Here is an 18,119-nt window from a genome sequence, read left to right as displayed (position 1 = left end):
GCTTTAATCTCATCAATTGTTCGCAGTCGAGTTCAGAATCGATGGTCCTGCCTGGTGTTGGCTCATAATGAATAATGCTCTTCCAATCCCACCACACACACACATCACCTTGTTGCGAGTTAACCTGGGTTTCGCCAGTTTGTGAAAAGCCTGACCGGCTTTGACCACGACCTTTTTCGCACGTTCTTATCGTACGTGCTTACTTTTCATCACCAGTTATTAGCTTCTTCAAAAATGGTTCGGTTTCTTTACGTCGTAATAAAGAACAACAAATGAGTACACGGTTCATTAGATTTCTTTCACTGAGCTTGTGAGGTACCCAAATATCGAGCTTTTTTGTGTACCCAGTTTTTTTCAAATGCGCCAAAACTGTTTTTAGGTCAATTCCCAGTCCTTCAGCTACGTCGTAGCTACTGATATGCCGATCTTGCTCCTCTTTTTCAAAAATGGCATATTTTTTATCCGTAATAGGGCGACCAGAGCGATGTGCATTTTTGACATCAAAATTTCCGGATTGAAAACGCTTAAACCAAAGGAGAAACCCCATTCTGGGCCTAAGCGTTACACGAATGGGATATGTACCAAAAAATTCGTCTATTTTGCTTAATTAACCTGTTGAAATCTTAGCTTCATTGGCAATGGCCAAGTATAGAAAATAAGTTGAATTCAATTTTTTGTTTTAAACAATCTTTGTAAACATCTGCAACAGTTATTTCAATATACGTAACTAGCTCCACAAACGTGCGGATTAGAATTAGAGCATCCATAAAATAGGATCGATTTAGTGGAAATCGAGTGTAAAAAATAATTAATACTCTTTTGCTTTAGGATAAATGACTGTTTTTATAGGTATTTTAATCAATGTAAATAGAGTATGGCCATCGAATCGACACAACTACTTACAATGGCGACAATTCAAAATATCTACAACTGACAACATTAAATATAGCATGAAAGGATAGTTTTGAATTTTTATATTAATGTGAATAAGCCATAGAAAAACACAAATGTATTAAATCGTGTTAAGTTTTTTTTTTTTAATTACTTTACGGCCAATGGTACAAGACCTTATAGCATTCGTGTTATGTTATCTTTAATGTTGCCAACTGAAGATATTTTGGATTGCCGCTATCTAGTTGAGCCATGATTCGCTGGCCAGACTATAAACTTAATCTCATTGAATAACGTAACGTAAAGCACCAAAATCTACTAACAAAAATCATTAAAAGAAATAAATAACTGTGCCATTTAGTTATGACACGAAATCATGTCGGCAACTGCGGCAATTCAAAATATTTTCAACTGGCAATCTTAAATATAACATGAAAAAGTCGATTTGGTACTTTGAGTTTTTCTATGGTGTAGTTACATTAATAATTTTACTGGTGGTAGAATCTCTTGTGAGTCCGCGCCTCCCGCCCGCCTATTTCTGCCGTAAAGCAGTAATGCGTTTCGGTTTGAAGGGCGGGGCAGCCGTTGTAACTATACTGAGACCTTAGAACTTATATCTCAAGGTGGGTGGCGCATTTACGTCGTAGATGTCTATGGACTCCAGTAACCACTTAACATCAGGTGGGCTGCGAGCTCGTCCACCCATCTAAGCAATAAAAAATAAAAATTAAAAGGCATGAAATAAAATGAAATGAAATGTGATGAGATAATATGGGAGCACGTAATTATTTATATTTTATATAAAAAAGTTATCATATAAATATAGTTTTTCATATAAAAAAGTTTTCATTAAAATTAAAATAAGACTGACCTAAAGGTCTTAGTTACCAGGTCATAAAATCCCTTAAAAAATCATTTCGTGCGCAGCGCGTTTCGCATTACGTTGTTTTTAATTTTTGGCTTTCGTTCGTTTTCGTAAACAACCTAATGCGTATTTCTCGTAACAGGTTACATTTTTATTTTCAAAGCAACCTGTTGCTGCAACAGGTTTCGTAAAAAATTACTCATATTTAGTAGGAAACAGCCTCAAAAATATCGTTTTTATTAAAATATCTCGAACAATAAACATAACCTAAAATGTAAACATTGTCTGATTTTACCAATTTGGCCATTGCTGGGAGACCTGAAAATTGGGCTCATGAAACCTTCTTAGGTATTGTAACTTATGCCCAAATTCTAGCACTGTAACGCCAGGCCCAAGTTTGTATGGATTTCGGGTTTGTCCTTTGTGCTACTCTCACAGACACTGCACTAGGTCCATAAACATCACAAATTTTTTTCGCGGCTTGCGTTGCATTTTTACCATTTTTGTAGTAAAATTTTAAAATGTATCGAATTTCTTCATTAGATTCACTCATCTTGACAGTACGAAAAATAGATAATAATCACACATTTTCCTAACTTGAATTTGGAATTATCTTCTTTAAAATTTAAACTTTTAATGATACCAAAACCAACCAGATACATACTATAATGCGAAAAGACTTTTTCTCCAACCTATTATTTACATATATACCATCACTAAAATTTGCTCATACCTGTGCGGTGAGGATCTCGGTGGCGGCGGCGAACGTCGCGGCGTGCGGCGTGGGGACCGCACCGGCGAGCGGAGCGGGGAGCGGATCGGCGAGCGTAGCGGCGAGCGGGGCGGCGACCGCAGAGGGGGCGAACGGTACCGTATGGGAGACCGCATGCGACGCCGGGGGGACGGCGACCTGCATCAAACATCATCAACTCTTAACTTCTATATTTTACTAGTGGCTGAAGATTGTGGAACAGTGACAATAAATTAGGCAGACTTATAGTCGTATTTTTAATTAGACGAAGCCCACTGACAGAAGCTAATGTCACTTTGTAAAATAATGTTGCTATATTTAAAGCAATAGTGATGCGTTCAGTTTTCGTTCAATCCGATGAATGAACAATGAGTGTGAATAGTTAATCATTTATTCAAACTATAAAAGAATATTATTTCTATTTTACAATAAAATTGTATAAAAGTGCTCTGATATAAGTTACTAGTAGTATGTAACTACAATCAGTTTTTTGACAGCTTATTATAAAGCGCGGCGCGGCGACTAGTGCTAGCACCGATCAACGCCGCGCGCGTCGGTCGCCGTTTTGTTTGTAATTCGGCTTCTAACCTCTGGTCTGATAGCACGAATGTTTTTTCTGCGCTCACACTGTTTAGTTATTGTTATTGTTAAGTTTATCGTTGCGTTGTGTTTGTGGAAATTGTTATGTTTATTTGTTGCTATATTGTTCCGTACAAACGATAGGTATCCTCAACCAAGCACGTCAAGCCAAAGCTTGTCTCCAAGAAAGAAGAGACCGCGGATTGCTTCAAGCGTTACCGAAAAAGTTATGATACAAAACGTCTACAAACACTCATTTGAGGAGAAAGCTTATTCATTATTACCTATTGAAAATCCCGAAAAAAAATAATGTGTTTCGAAAACAGCTGACATTTTGGGAATTGGTGTGACCTCAGTTTACAGTGTATTAAAAGAACACAAAGAAAATGAACAATTTAAGTCTCCCGAGAAACGTGGACCGAAACACAGTTTCAAAACACAGTTTTGCGGTAGGCAGCGGCTTGGCTCTGCGCCTGGCATTGCTGAATGTCCATGGGCGACGGTAACCACTCACCATCAGGTGGGCCGTATGCTCGTCTGCCTACAAGGACAATAAAAAAAAATAAAAAAAATCAAAGATAAATTAGACGCTTTTACTTTTGCCGCTATAAGGCGAAAAGTACATCATTCTTTTTATGCAAATGAGCCACCCACCATTATAAAGGTATCTTAAACTTTATTCCTTCTACTGCATTATATTCTGTGTCCACCATAATGTTCTTTGTAAAAGTATTAGATTGCGTAGACTTCCTTACTCAAAAACTTTTTTATTACTTTACAGATTCTTAAGGTTGTCAATGAAGACCCAAACTTACCCAATTTTTCTTGGAGTACATTAAGAAATGTTATGAAACATTTAAATTTCAATTATATCACAAAATCAAGACAAAGTATTTTAATAAACAGACAGGACATTATTTTATGGCGCCAGCGATACCTTCGAAAAATTAAAGAGTATCGAAGGGAAGAAAGGTATATTTATTACCAAGATGAAACCTGGATCAACGAAGGTATGTACAATTTTCTGTTTTCTTTACATTAAATTGTACTTTCAATAATTAATTGATATTTTTTACTGTCTTGAAGGTCATGCACCGAAGAAGGCATGGGTTGACCAGACAGTGTTATCGTCCCGCCAAGCTTCCTAGATGACTGACCACTGGCTTAAAACAGCCTTTAGGTAAGGGCAAACGATTAATTATCGGCCATATAGGAGGAGAAGAAAGATTCGTAGAAAACAGCTTATTAATATTTGAAGCCAAAAAAAATAACGAAGATTATCATCAACAGATGAATGCCGATTCCTTTGAGAAGTGGTTTAGGGGGGTCTTGCCAAAACTAAAACCAAATTCCGTAGGAGTGATGGATATTGTCCCCTACCACTCCAGGAAACTAGAATCGCTGCCTACAATGTCTTGGACTAAACCTAGATTACAAGAGTGGCTAACGAGCAAATATATTTCATTCGAAGCAACAATGGTTAAAGCTACTCTTATAGACAGTGTACGGCAGCACAAACAAGAACATTGCGATAAGTATGTGGTGGACGAGATGGCAGCGCAGCATGGGATAATTGTTTTACGTCTGCCCCCATACCACTGTGAGCTCAATCCCATTGACTTGGTATGGGCGCAGGCTAAAGGATATGTTGCAAGAAATAACAAAACCTTCAAAATGACAGAAGTAAAAAAAACTTTTTGAAGAAGGGCTTCAACATATCACACCTGAAAAACGGAGTAGCTGCGTGTGTCATATAATTAAAGAAGAAGACAAAATGTATGGTCTCGACCACATGATCGACAATGTTTCAGACAGATTTATAATTAATGTCACCGAAAACGATAGTGATGATATTTTTATCTGATGATAAATAAAAACAAATTATGTAATAAGCGATGTTTTTTTATTTTCATTACCTACCTATAATTGTTATATTTTATACATCTATAGTTTCAACTACATGATGTATTGAAAATAGGACAGTCTTACAAGTTTCCTCGCAATGTTTTGCTTAATGTTTAAAACACGCGGTATTCAGTATAAGTAGATACTATAGGAGCATAATCTTCGAAAACTCGTTGGTATGTACAAAGCACGACTACCCCGTACCCGACATCGGCAGTTTGGCACACTAACTATCACGGAATATATAAATAAGGTTGGAAAGGCCTTTGCTCTAATTTTGTATTAGAACCAGTGTCGCCGCTTCATCCCCACTATTTTAATTTCTACACATACACATACTGTGATTACAAGTATTTCGCACACAACAAAAACACCCACACATAAATCTCAGGACAGATATTCGTTCGCAAACTAGCACAAAACACCCGTAGACATACACACTCACACACGAAAAAAGGCAATAAAAATGTTCATACACGCTAGTGCTTGATAAAATCGATATTCTTTATCGATAAATTATCCGATGAATGAATGGAGAAAATGAAACATGAAATAAATATTGAAAAAGAAAACTATTTTACTTTTATTAATTACAAATAGTCACTGTCCCTGGAATAAAACGTATTTGTTAAGCAGTTGGCGCTTGCTGTTAATTGCGAATGAATTTTTCAAAACTAAGTGTATTCTGATTTTTTTATGGTAAAATCATTTTCAGTAAAATGTTTAGAGCAAATAGTACTCGTCTTTGTCTCCAGTTTCCTCTACCTGTCACGTCAATCCATTGTTCCCTGGCGTTAGGTTCTTTAGGAAACCTAAACATTTTTAATTTACTGCATAAGTCAAATAGCATTTTACTTAAATTTTAATACGTCTTAGACAATATAGTAAATACCCGTAAATGAGAGGTCTACATGTCCCTTTATATTATACCTTCACATTAATTCAATGATAATAATTCAATAATAATAATACATATTTATTTTACTCAAAATACGTCTCACTAAGAATATACTTGGTATCATTAATTAAATATAAAATAATGCAAAAATTATCCATGTCAAATGTAAATATAGTTGAGAATTCTGTCGATGATTTTATTTCACCACATGGTCACCTCACTATCGACAAACTGCACCACGGCCAATCAGGGCAAAGGCCGAAATTTCAAAGATTGAAGTGTAGAGAACGCAATGCATGTAGTACATGGAAGCTGACTTGGTCATTGCGTTCATTGGGCGAGTACACATCGCGCAATGTATGCTATTTATAACTTGCTGCAATAATATTGTTAATGTTTGGAATTTCATAATGCTCAGTATATTTTTATGTTTTAGACAAATAATATTGTAATTAAATGGTAATTTCGACTTACCGATCGAAAGATATACCTCCTCGCTCTATACTTGAGGTCTGATTTTTTGTTTTACAAATTATAATTGCACAACACGGCACTATAAAGCGGAGATCTGTTCGCCCAAGTAGACCGAAGCGCACTAAACGCGGTGAATGAAAGAATCGGTCGAGTTATGTTTGTACAATCATAACTGTGGCATGCTTGCCCCGCCTACATTACCATTCCAACCTTATTTATCTATTCCGTGCTAACTATTCACTAGACAATCGAGGCAATTTCATTAATTCATGAGTTTTTTCAATCATTCACTTTGTCACAACACTATTTTTATTTCATCAGAAACTGACAACACAGTAAACGTCAATTGACTTCCTCTAATAAAAAACCTAGCAGCGGAGCCAATTAACACCTTAATATTTGGTGATGAATATGTTTTCTTGAGACATAAGGTCGAAGTATCAATTCATGAATGCTTAATTATATATTTCATGATTTCCATCCTTTGCCAATATTTTTATTTACTGAAAACGTATTTTACAATACGTTACAATATTTGACAACCAACGTGAAGTCACGTCAACTTTACTAGGCTCATTATTTATTTATGATATCAAAATAAATGAAAAAGTTACTCAATAGTTTCTAATACCGATTCAATTAACACTTTAACAGTAACTAGTTTACTGGTGGTAGGACCTCTCGTGAGTCGGCGCGGGTAGGTACCACCGCCCTGCCTATTTCTGACGTGAAGCAGTAATGCGTTTCGGTCTGAAGGGTAAGGCAACCGTTGCAACTATACTGAGATCTTAGAACTTATATCTCAAGGTGAGTGGCGCATTTAAGCTGTAGATGTCTATGGGCTCCAGTAACCACTTAACATCAGTTGGGCTGTGAGCTCGTCCACCCATCTAAGCAATAAAAAAAATAAAAAAGTTTAACTGATATCGTCGTAACTACCACAGATTATTACGCAGTCACCAAGTTAATAGTTTGTATTTTTACCTCGTTAGCGAAAGAGAGCGGCTGCGCGTGCGGCGTCTTCTTGGCGACCACGGTGAACGTCGCAAGCGGCCGCGCGACATCGAACGCGACCTACAAGATTTATGTAAATTTAATTTAATTCGACTTTGACGAGACTAACTAGAAATTATATAATAAGCAAGCATTATTTTATTAATAAATCTACCTTCATAAATAAACCACAACCCATTATGACTATAATGATTATACTACAAAAAAAACAAGAGAATAATAGGTAACGAGTTCGACGGCCCACGTATTATGCAAATCTCAGACGAACATGCTAAGTTTAAATCTACACAAAGAAGCGACATGCAAAAAGCGATCGATTATGGACAATCTTAGGTCGGTCAGAAGTATATCATATTATTTCATAAATCAAAAAGCATCTTATTACAAAGGCACTAAATGAACGAAACGAAATATTTCGTCTGGTGACTATGACGTTAACGAGATGTCAGTTTAAATGTTCGTTTTCATCTAGTTCTCACGGGAGGGGAGGGAGCGATAGATGCGAGCGAACCTAGAGTACCGCGGGCGGCTGGAGGCGCGGCTGCGGGCGCGAACGCGCGGCGTGCGTGAGCGCGTGCGGGTGCGCGTGCGAGAACGGGAGCGAGAGCGAGACGGAGACAGCTCGCGGCGCCGCTCCTCCTCACGCCGCTTGGCTCGCATCTCCTTCTCGCGTATCATCCGGTTGAAAGCCTCCAGCGGATCCTCACCCGGCCTAAGACAATGCGTCTGAGTTAAACAAACGCCCTTAACCGAACTCAACTCTCCATGGATTTTTAAACCAATACTTGACCATGCCCTTTTTTCAATTGTTCTAGAAATTCTCTGGAGACTCATTTCGAGAAAAACACTTTATAAAGTCGAAAATGAAACTAAAATTTATAATCTAATTTACAACGCTCCTTTTAAATCAATAAATTGCAAACTGAATACTAAAATGAAGAAAACAAAGATAAGATCCAAAGTATCGAATAGAATTAAACATTGCAAATGGCTTTCTTTGATGTTGGATATTAACGGCCCCTTTATAAATGTATAAAATATTTATATCAATAAGAAACAAAACTCAGATAGAATATCCTAAAATAAATTTACTGAAGCTAATTTGGTATATTTTATTATTGATCTGACTAATGCCACCACAACACATTGAGATTCTATAATTGTGTGTAAGGGTTAAAACAGTATTTTTCCTTGGATATTAAATTTATTTTTAAATGCAATTATATCTGCATTCCTTTAAATATAAAAAAGTGATTACATTTACCTGTTAGAAGGCGATTCTTTGATACCGGGCGGAGGTGGTTGATACGGTTCAGGAGGAAAACGCTCAACAAATCCAGGACCGGGCGGCGGACCGAATCGCGGTGGACTAGTTTCAAACAAAAAAAAACATTCATAGTTAAATCTAATTAGCGAGCAAAATCATGTCATCATGGTTTTACAAGAAAATCAGTCTTACTCGTTAAAACGTTGAGGTGGTTGCGATGCTCCATGAGCGAACGGGTGAGGACCTCGATTGTACGGTATCTGCCAAAAGTAGTATTTATTTCATTTAATGATAAGAAACCTGGTACTTAACAAGTATATCATAAATTTTATAAAAAAAAAATACCTGAGAAGACATTGGATCTCTTCGTTCCATTGGTTCTCTTCGTTCATCTATTGTTGGAGTGCTAGCCCTTTGTTCTTCAATTCTAGGTAACTGAAAGAAACAAATATTTACCATTCGTTTTGGAACATTCCACAACAAAAATAAAATCATACATATGTATCTAAACTTACATTGAGTGGTATGGATGAATTTGGATTTTCGACGACTGGTTTTATCATCGGTTGATGGCCTGTAACAATTTTTGAAACTATTATGTACGGAGTATTAAAATGTATTAAAATATTAGATTAACATTGAACCAATAAATACCAAGACATACAGTGAGGTGAACTCTACACGCAAGTTCATGCACTAACACCATTAACATTTATTCATTATAAATTATTATTCTATGACAAGACAGATACAATGCTTTAAAATAATAATTGAAAAATGTGTTTGTAGTTTTAAATTTCATTTAAGTCTTTACTGTTAGCTTTAAAAAGCTACATTAAACTGCTCAAAAAAATACTCTCGTGGTAGGGATATATTTTATGACATGCATTTGCATTTGTTTGCTGTTTGTTTATGTTTTTTTTATATAACGACATTACGACTTATTTGGACTTAACAAAATTAATCTAAATTGCGCACCGTCGTAGTCCCAAACGTTTTTTAGTACGTAACGCTACAGTCGTATACGCAAAGGAGACATTTTGGTAAACTGGGCTACACTTTACGTACTGGAATAATCCACCAATGCAGATTTACGACTGTTATATCGAATTGACAACAAACGACTAAATAGGTAGTTTAGGTACCAATCGTCAATCTCCTCAATGTTGTCAACAGCTCTTCGAAAAATGGAATTAATCAAACATCAGCGCGCCCAAGAGATCAGAAAAGATATTACCATTCGTACAACAGTTATTAGACATGCAGTTAGCAATATTTAGCGTAAGCGGTCAGTGTTAGCGAGTAGCCACCTTTTGATGGCTGGTAATAAGACATAGTAGACTATTTTAATTGTATCTTAAATAAAATTTTATCTTATTTTTTGTTTAAAGATTCCAGTATACTATATTAATCTTATTTAAGGTTAATATTCATTTATTTCATCCAAAAGTCCTTGCTGATGTCTTATTTCTCAAATATTATTTCAAGCAAATATGCAGCGTGTTATTCTTAACATTTCTAAGGACCTTCCGGAACATGTCTAATAAAATTCAAATGACACTTATTAAACAATATCAAATATTTTCTATAGCAGTTTCCAACATCAGCAGCATTTTGTTAGAATTTAACAAATCAATCAGACGTAAAGTTTTTGTCACTAAAATTTCTAGTCCACAATTGAATTATTTCCACCGTATCTCAACAAAATAAAAATAAAAGTGTCATTTGACTAGTGCATTACCCTCAGTTCACGTACTTGCATAAAACTGTCTATAAATTAATAATACATACACAACAAAAGTTTTTATAATAAAATAAATTTAATTTTAAATTTGTGTTTTATAGGCGCTCAACACTTATTTGTCACGCAAAAAAAAACCCGCAATGCAATGCGATGTGAACTGAAAGTTACTCTCTCGGTAGTCATTCTATGAATAAGCAACAAAACTGTAGTAGCGTTAAGAGAAGGGCGGCAGTGGAGAGGAGGGTCGTGTTCTCGTGTACCGTATCTGTAGTGTCGATGCGGTGCGTGGTGCGCGAGCTTGGGCGGCATCGTGACTGTGATGTTGTCGTCCGCCGACCCGTCCGACTCCTCGCCGCCGCGACTCTCTTTAACGTCACACCACAATAATAAGGCCGACTTATATTATCTTAGTCAGTCGTTACTGCGTTAGGAGAGTACAATAGTGGAGGCACGGACATACGATAGCTTTTAGTAATAAAGCACTATTTGCATAACTACCGTTCTATTTGTTTTTCTATTTTAAAAATAGAATTGGAGTATCTTCCGCCTGCTTATTTTTCCGCTTATCACTGTCATCGTTATTTGCTGCACAAATAAAACGTTATATTCAATTGAGTGCATTCATACACTTTGAATTGAGTTTTTTTTTTTTTTGCGTTAACAAATAGTAATGACCAAAGTGTATACAATGTTACGATAATATTCGCATTCGAGTGTTAATATTGTACTCTCCTAATGCACTAAGATAATGTAAAGCGGCCATCATATTCACCCCTCTCTACTGCAAACTTGAGCGACGTGACCGTTTCGAAATTTACTATTCATTTTGAAATGTTTAAAAGTGGATCAATATTACAGTGTTGTTTTTGTTTTAACAGTTAAAAAACTAAGTGTTGCAATAACTGTACAGTTTTAACACAGATCCGCCAACTCTAATTTTTCATTTCGATCAGAATAATTCGCGTTAATTTCATTTGATAAAACATTAACGAATTGTTCGATTTAATCGTTTATAAATAGATTGCAAGTAAATGTATGATCTAAGCATGGAAATTCATCAAATCACAGGTGACGGCTTATTTTTATTTTTTGTTTTAAACTAAAAAACATTAATTGTTAATCACCAAGCGATAAAAAATCCAAACCAATATCTTTTTAAATGCACTGACCGACAGAGGCTGTGACTTGCGGTTTAACGGGTCCATTCGGTGGAGGTTGTTGTACACTCGATGCAGTGGTTGCCTCTGAGGAAATGCATAATAATAATGCACTATAGACTCAATTTTGACAAACTGTTTTTAAAAATATTTATTTTGTTGTTTATTGGTTCATTGACAACCCCAGTCGGACTCATGTGATAAATTTACCATATGTGTTGTTTAACATGGTGTCCAGTCACAGCGTGCACATAGCACATATAACCAAAGTTCATAATTGGCACTATCTGTTTTTTTCTACTTATTGTGTTGTATAGATCTAATTTCCAAAGTCATTGGAGAAGTGACGTATAAAAATAATACATCATTATACTCTTCTTCTTCATAATTGGCTTCAGTGTTTAAATAAAAAAACACGTATAATCATTTTCGTTATTATTCTGGTGCGCATCTCGAGGATAAGGAGTCTATTTGTAAGTAATTTTTCTACTACATTTTAAGGTACACATTTAATGAATTTTTCTGAAATTATTCTCAATAATAAGCGGATATACGGATATAAAACGCCCTCGTCATAAACATTCAATGAAAATTTGAAACTTCCCCAACATCGCATTATTTATGACTTATAACACTTTTTATTCTCATTTATGAGTTTTCATTTTATCTCGTGGTAATTAATATGCTTATAATTATAAAGTTAATGATCACTGATCAGGCAACATGAGGTTCAAATAAGACGATCGCTTCGGTGCGGTTCATGGTTATTACTTCTGTACTTCCTTTTTTGTTTTTGTAATGTAAAATTATTGGTGCTCGTTTAAATAGAAAATAACAACATATTGGTAATAGTAAAAACAGATTAGGCCGTAAATTTTGTTTCGCTGATTCTCCTCAGGACAGTAAATCTTTTTTGAAACCAATAGTACAAATAAAAAGTTTTAACCTTAGAGTATACATATGGATTGCTTATGTATACTCTAAGGTTTTCACATTCAACATTTTATTATTTTAGAAATTATTTTACCTTGTCAGCATATACAAACGTGTATGAAGCTTAACAGCTTTAATCAAAAACATTACCTCTAGGCGGACTGTTGGGATTTACAAAAAAAGGGCTTTCGAAATAGATTTAGATCTATAGCAATATTATTAATATTAAATCAATGTTTCGGTTCCAATTATTTAAAACACTTTTAATATTATTATAACATTGAAGGAATATAACTTTTAAAAGCTCTTTTTTTAATATGAATTAACGATATGACATTGTTTAAAACCTGACAACTAAAACTGTTAGTTAGGCGGCGGTAATTATTTTACAAGCTTTCGAACTTCTAGTGTTTTAAAATGTTAATAAATCAATAGACTTAGTAACATTGATTAATTATCTGGTAAAGAAGAGAAAAGAGAGAGAACAACTTATTGTTATTTATGGATGGTATTTATAAGTTAAAATTCTGCGGATTTGTTGTTAAATTTACTTATTGATTCAAGAGCATTCACATTGTGACTGGTGATAAAATTGAGTCAAAATTATTTAAACAATAATAAAGACGTAAATCACAAGAAATTTAGGCACTTATTTGTTAAATAAGGTTAATAAAACAAACTTTAACACAAGTGTAAATTTAAGTTAGGTGAGTTTTTTATATCACAATCACTTTATGGTACGGTAACTATGCTCTAGCATAGCTCGGCATGCTGTCATGCTGAAATGTGTTTTCTGATCAGCTTGGGTCACGTGTTCACTAGCTGACTGACTTTTTACCACGATTGCATTCATTAAACGAATTAGTAAAGCAGTTTCAAATTCCAGTTAACTTGATCCTGCTTTCAGAGTTCATGGGAGCCTTCTCAGAAAGTCGAACTCAGTGCAATGAGCGTCAAGGCTGACGCCCATAGATAGAATGGGTAGGTACGTATGCTAGCGTGGACGAACTCACGGCCCACCTGATTTGTTTATACTATGTTGTCTAAGTCATTCTTTTATCAGTAAAATGCGTATTTCATTAAAAAGCAATTGTACCTGTTTGCGAGATTTGAATGCCGACGCAGTCACATCACATTATACAAATACACTGGGCGTCTTATCCTTTAGACCACAACTTTTCAATATGCGAACCGATTTTGTGTCATTTAATGAAATCTGATATTTCCCCGTGACGGTTTAGTTGGTAGTCAGGACTATTTAAAAATAACTAACCAAAAACTACCTTCATTTATCAGTTAACACCTTGTAACTCTAGATCATAAATTCTAAAATAAATTAAGTTTAACGACTTATATATTTTTATTATTTGTTTATTGATTTCGGAAAATAGGGAGTGTGACATATCTGTGACATTGAGCCAATATTATCATATTCTTCTATGTGGTGTGGAATACTTTGAAGCAATTTTTTTTTTTTTTATTGTAACGTAGAGCCACTTATCATTTATCGTATAAAGTTTAGGAGACTCCAAGTGCTAAAGTGCATTTAGGTAACTTGCGCCTGATCGTATTTTCTGACCAAACTGGCCAATGCACGATATAAACTTCCAATTAAATGTACTAATAACACTATCTTTGTGTGATAATACACTACGTATTATTTTCCTTAGTATGGTATGTAACAGTAAAGATACAATGAGTTAAAAGGAAATAAGTATGAATTTTTTAAGATTTTTTATAACTAGTTACAGAAATGTTACAAGAGGCTACACCGGAGCTAAGAGTGGATAAATTTATCAGCCCCTTCACGAAGATGCTTGTGCATTACTTCAAAACGCAGGTGCAAAAATAATTATTTAAGGGACTTTTTAAGATACAAAATTTTCAGGTGTTTGTTATTATTATTTCTAACTTACAAACATTTTTGTGTAAGTTTCTAGATGTCGAATGCGTCTGGTCTTCAAGGTACGTATAGCTAGCTATATTTATAATAAGAAAATCGTAAAGTTTGAAGAAAACAAATAGTTAGCATTATAGTCGTCGTGGCCTAAGGGATAAGACGTCCGGTGCATTCGTATCGAGCGATGCACTGGTGTTCGAATCTCGCTGGCGGGTACCAATTTTTCTAATGAAATACGTACTCAACAAATGTTCACGATTGACTTCCACGGTGAAGGAATAACATCGTGCAATAAAAATCAAAGCCGCAAAATTATAATTTGCGTAATTACTGGTGGTAGGACCTCTTGTGAGTCCGCACAGGTAGGTACCACCGCGTACCACCTATTTCTGCCGTGAAGCAGTAATGCGTTTCGGTTGGCGCATTTATGTATGTAGATGTCTATGAAGTGGTCAAAGTCGAAAAGTGGTGCAACAAATATTATACACGATTTCGTTTACTACATTCAAAATCAATCGTCGATATCCGAACATCGTCGGTCATGAAGAATTTATCTTATTTTATATAACGTAATAATAGTTAATTCGGCATTTTTTACAGAAAATGAGACGTGATTTTCTTTCTATAAATCGCAGATGAAATATTCTATACACTATCAAAATCTATTGAACTATTTATTTTATTGGAAAATCGCTAATCTAATTCACAGAAGAAGTATCGCCAGTCCTTCCTTACGCTACAATCGAGTTTGCGTAATTTAAATCAAGTCAGTCAGAGAACGTTCTCGGTAGCTACCTACTTATTTCGTGCGATATCGTGCGTTTCGGTTTGAAGGGTTTGGTAGCCATTGTAATTATACTGAGACCTTAGAACTTATATCTCGAGGTGGGTTGTGCATTTACGTTGTAGATATCTATGGGCTCCAGTGACCACTTAACAACAGGTGGGCTGTGAGCTCGTCCACCCATCTAAGCAATGAAAAAAAGAAATGCAGGTGGTCATAAGGTTAAAGAAGGAACTTACCTTTTATCGGAGCACGGGCTTGAGCTGGCGTGACCGAGGGTCGATGAGGTGCTCGCCGGCTGTATCCAGTTTGATTGCGAAAAGACGACACAGAGTTCCTCAAGAATCTAAAAACAACACAATTAGTAACAATTAGCAACAATTAGCTGTTATTATTCGACAAATACATAAATTTATTCTGTTGATTTATTTATTCAAATTAATTAAGATAAAAATAAATCCGATATTACAGTGTAGTCTATTGCAGCCACGAAATAATGGTTCGCTTCGCTTTGAGGGATAGGATATGTATTGTATCAAATCAATAACAAATCGGTGGCAATTTCGAAGCTAACAAACAAAACCTTATTCTAAAAGGTATACGATAAACGGTACGTTCTCTATTTTAAGTTTGTTTAAAGGAATATAATAATGGGGTTAACTGGCTTACATATTTAAGATATACATTTATTTCTTTGTACTCTTTAAAAAACATTCAACAGTTTTTTAGTTCAATAAATATCGAATGTATGTAACTAGTGGTACCTGTTTGGAATAAGTGTTGTTGGAGATATTTCTTTTTCCCGACAGTCGGGACATTCATGATCCTCAGATTCCAGTAACGCACCTCTTATGCCTTATATGAAAATAAAATTTCATTATAAATAACCAACGAAAGCGACTCTTGTATTGAAAGTTATATATATCAACGCTTGAAAAGCAAACGCGACTAAGCGACAATGCGTGAACTTTACAGTAGACTAATTTAAAGTTAAAAATTCTATTTTAACGAATCTAGCTGTAGGATTAAAAAGATTTTAATAGACCTGGAAATAAAATTTTTTTGCGCATCGAATATGGTTATTGCCTATCATTTATGTATAAAGCAGTTATTGTCGCTTAGTCACGTTTGCCTTTCAATTGTTGATATGTATTCGTTCTTGTACTACATACATTCATCACAAAAAGAGTTTCCACAGCACGGTATCATTACAGCGTCGGTGAGAAGATCGCGACACAGACTACAAATTAGTTCATCCGGGATGGTTGGTTCGGGAGCGCTGGGTGCGCTACCAGATGGATCACCAGCACAGTTCTCAGAGGCCATATAAGCCTCACTGTGAATTAAAAACATTATTTTAATAAATAAAATCAATAGATATAACACCGCTTAGCAACAGCTGATTTTCTAGTACTCCAAAAAACTTACTGATCTACGGCAGGCACGGCAAAGGTTCCACTCGGAGTCATCATGGCGCCCGGTGCCTTTGGTCCTTCAACAGGTACCATAAAACTACGAGGAATACCTGTGCTCCGTCGTATTTCCACTGGCTCGCCCTAAATAAGTTTATGCTATGTTAGATCACTTTTCATTTAGTTTACGTGTCTTAAATATGTATGTGGTTTTATGTGAAATGTGATGATTCTTAGTGTTATTATACTGTTTTAACTCATTCTCACAGCCCACCAGATGGTGATTGCCTACATGGGTGTCTCAAGAGACACGAGACCAAAGTTCCTTCCTACCTGAATGCATGGTAATAATTGTCAAAATGTATAAATATTCTATTAACAAAACTGAGTAACTAAATTAATTGACTCTTAGAAGGAAGTTGAAGTAACTAATTAATTAAATTAGGTAATTGATCTTACTGAGTTTGCAGCAGGACAATCTTTTATCCAGTGTCCTCGCTTTTGACACTTATAACAAATGTAATTAGATGGCACAGCCCCTCTCTGATTTTGTCCTCTTATTTTCTGATAACTAGAAAAAATATATATTATTTTTAATTCTACATATTAAATAATTTTAATTCTACATATTAAATAATTTTAATTCTACATATTAAATATTAAATAATTTTAATATGTATATTAAATCTTGAAATAATAATGCCGCCCTATCAGATATAATCCACAAGGGATAATTATTTGCAAATAATTGCCCATTTCAGCAGCCTTCTGTAGGGTTTTACTTTTATGTATTTAATTCCTACTGTTGGGTGAAAAGGAATCATGGAAAGGAATCAAAGGGTAGAAAGCTATTTGGTTTAAGCGACATTTATCTTTTTTACTAAAGTTGCTCTTTGTTTGGCATTAGCATCAACAATTCGATGTTTTTAATTAAATTTCCTCCATTCAAATGATTGAAGTTTTTTTGATATTTTTAGTAGTCTTTTATGTAAATTTACAAAAAGTGGCATAAACGAAATAGCCGTTCACCCCTCGATGTAATAAGAAAACCACTAAAAACAAATCTACATGTAAAAACGGCTTCTAGAAATCGAATTTTATTCTAATGATGATTGTTTCGGATAGGAATGGTGGATATATATTCATATTTTACATTTTTTATTTTTATTTATTGCTTCAATGGGTAGATGAGCTTATGACCAACCTAGATTACCAGAGCCCATAGATATCTACAACCTACATACCACCACCCACATTGAAACTAAAGTTCCAAGGTCTCAATTTTTACAGTACAATAGCTACCCCACCCTTCAAACTGAAACACATTACTGATTCATGGTAGAAATAGGTCCTATGGTGGTACCAACAAATTTGGAGTCACAAGATGTTCTATCATCAGTGATTAGGAAAATTATAATTTTGCAAGTTTGCTTTTTACTACAAAATGTTATTCCTTCACCATGGAAATCAATCATGAACATTAGTTAAGTAAGTATTACATTTGAAAAAATAGTCTCTGCATGCAGTAATCAGACACCATTGCAT

The 18,119-nt window shown here is 35.1% G+C and overlaps 1 protein-coding gene across 1 annotated transcript in view; it reads right to left on the bottom strand.

Moving 5' to 3' along the window:
• Positions 1-18,119, bottom strand: part of snama (something that sticks like glue) — a 36,980-nt gene that overhangs the window by 16,252 nt on the left and 2,609 nt on the right. The window contains 14 exon segments of the mRNA XM_089734521.1: positions 2,490-2,666; positions 7,348-7,437; positions 7,889-8,089; positions 8,642-8,746; positions 8,837-8,904; positions 8,990-9,079; positions 9,160-9,218; positions 10,649-10,753; positions 11,558-11,632; positions 15,402-15,508; positions 15,927-16,017; positions 16,335-16,498; positions 16,591-16,718; positions 17,034-17,145. Coding sequence (XP_089590647.1) covers positions 2,490-2,666; positions 7,348-7,437; positions 7,889-8,089; positions 8,642-8,746; positions 8,837-8,904; positions 8,990-9,079; positions 9,160-9,218; positions 10,649-10,753; positions 11,558-11,632; positions 15,402-15,508; positions 15,927-16,017; positions 16,335-16,498; positions 16,591-16,718; positions 17,034-17,145 — 1,572 coding nt within the window.

The sequence above is a fragment of the Bombyx mandarina genome, chromosome 17 (genome assembly GCF_030267445.1).
Source record: "Bombyx mandarina strain Sakado chromosome 17, ASM3026744v2".
Taxonomy (NCBI): domain Eukaryota; kingdom Metazoa; phylum Arthropoda; class Insecta; order Lepidoptera; family Bombycidae; genus Bombyx; species Bombyx mandarina.
This window is presented reverse-complemented; position numbering and strand designations above follow the sequence as displayed.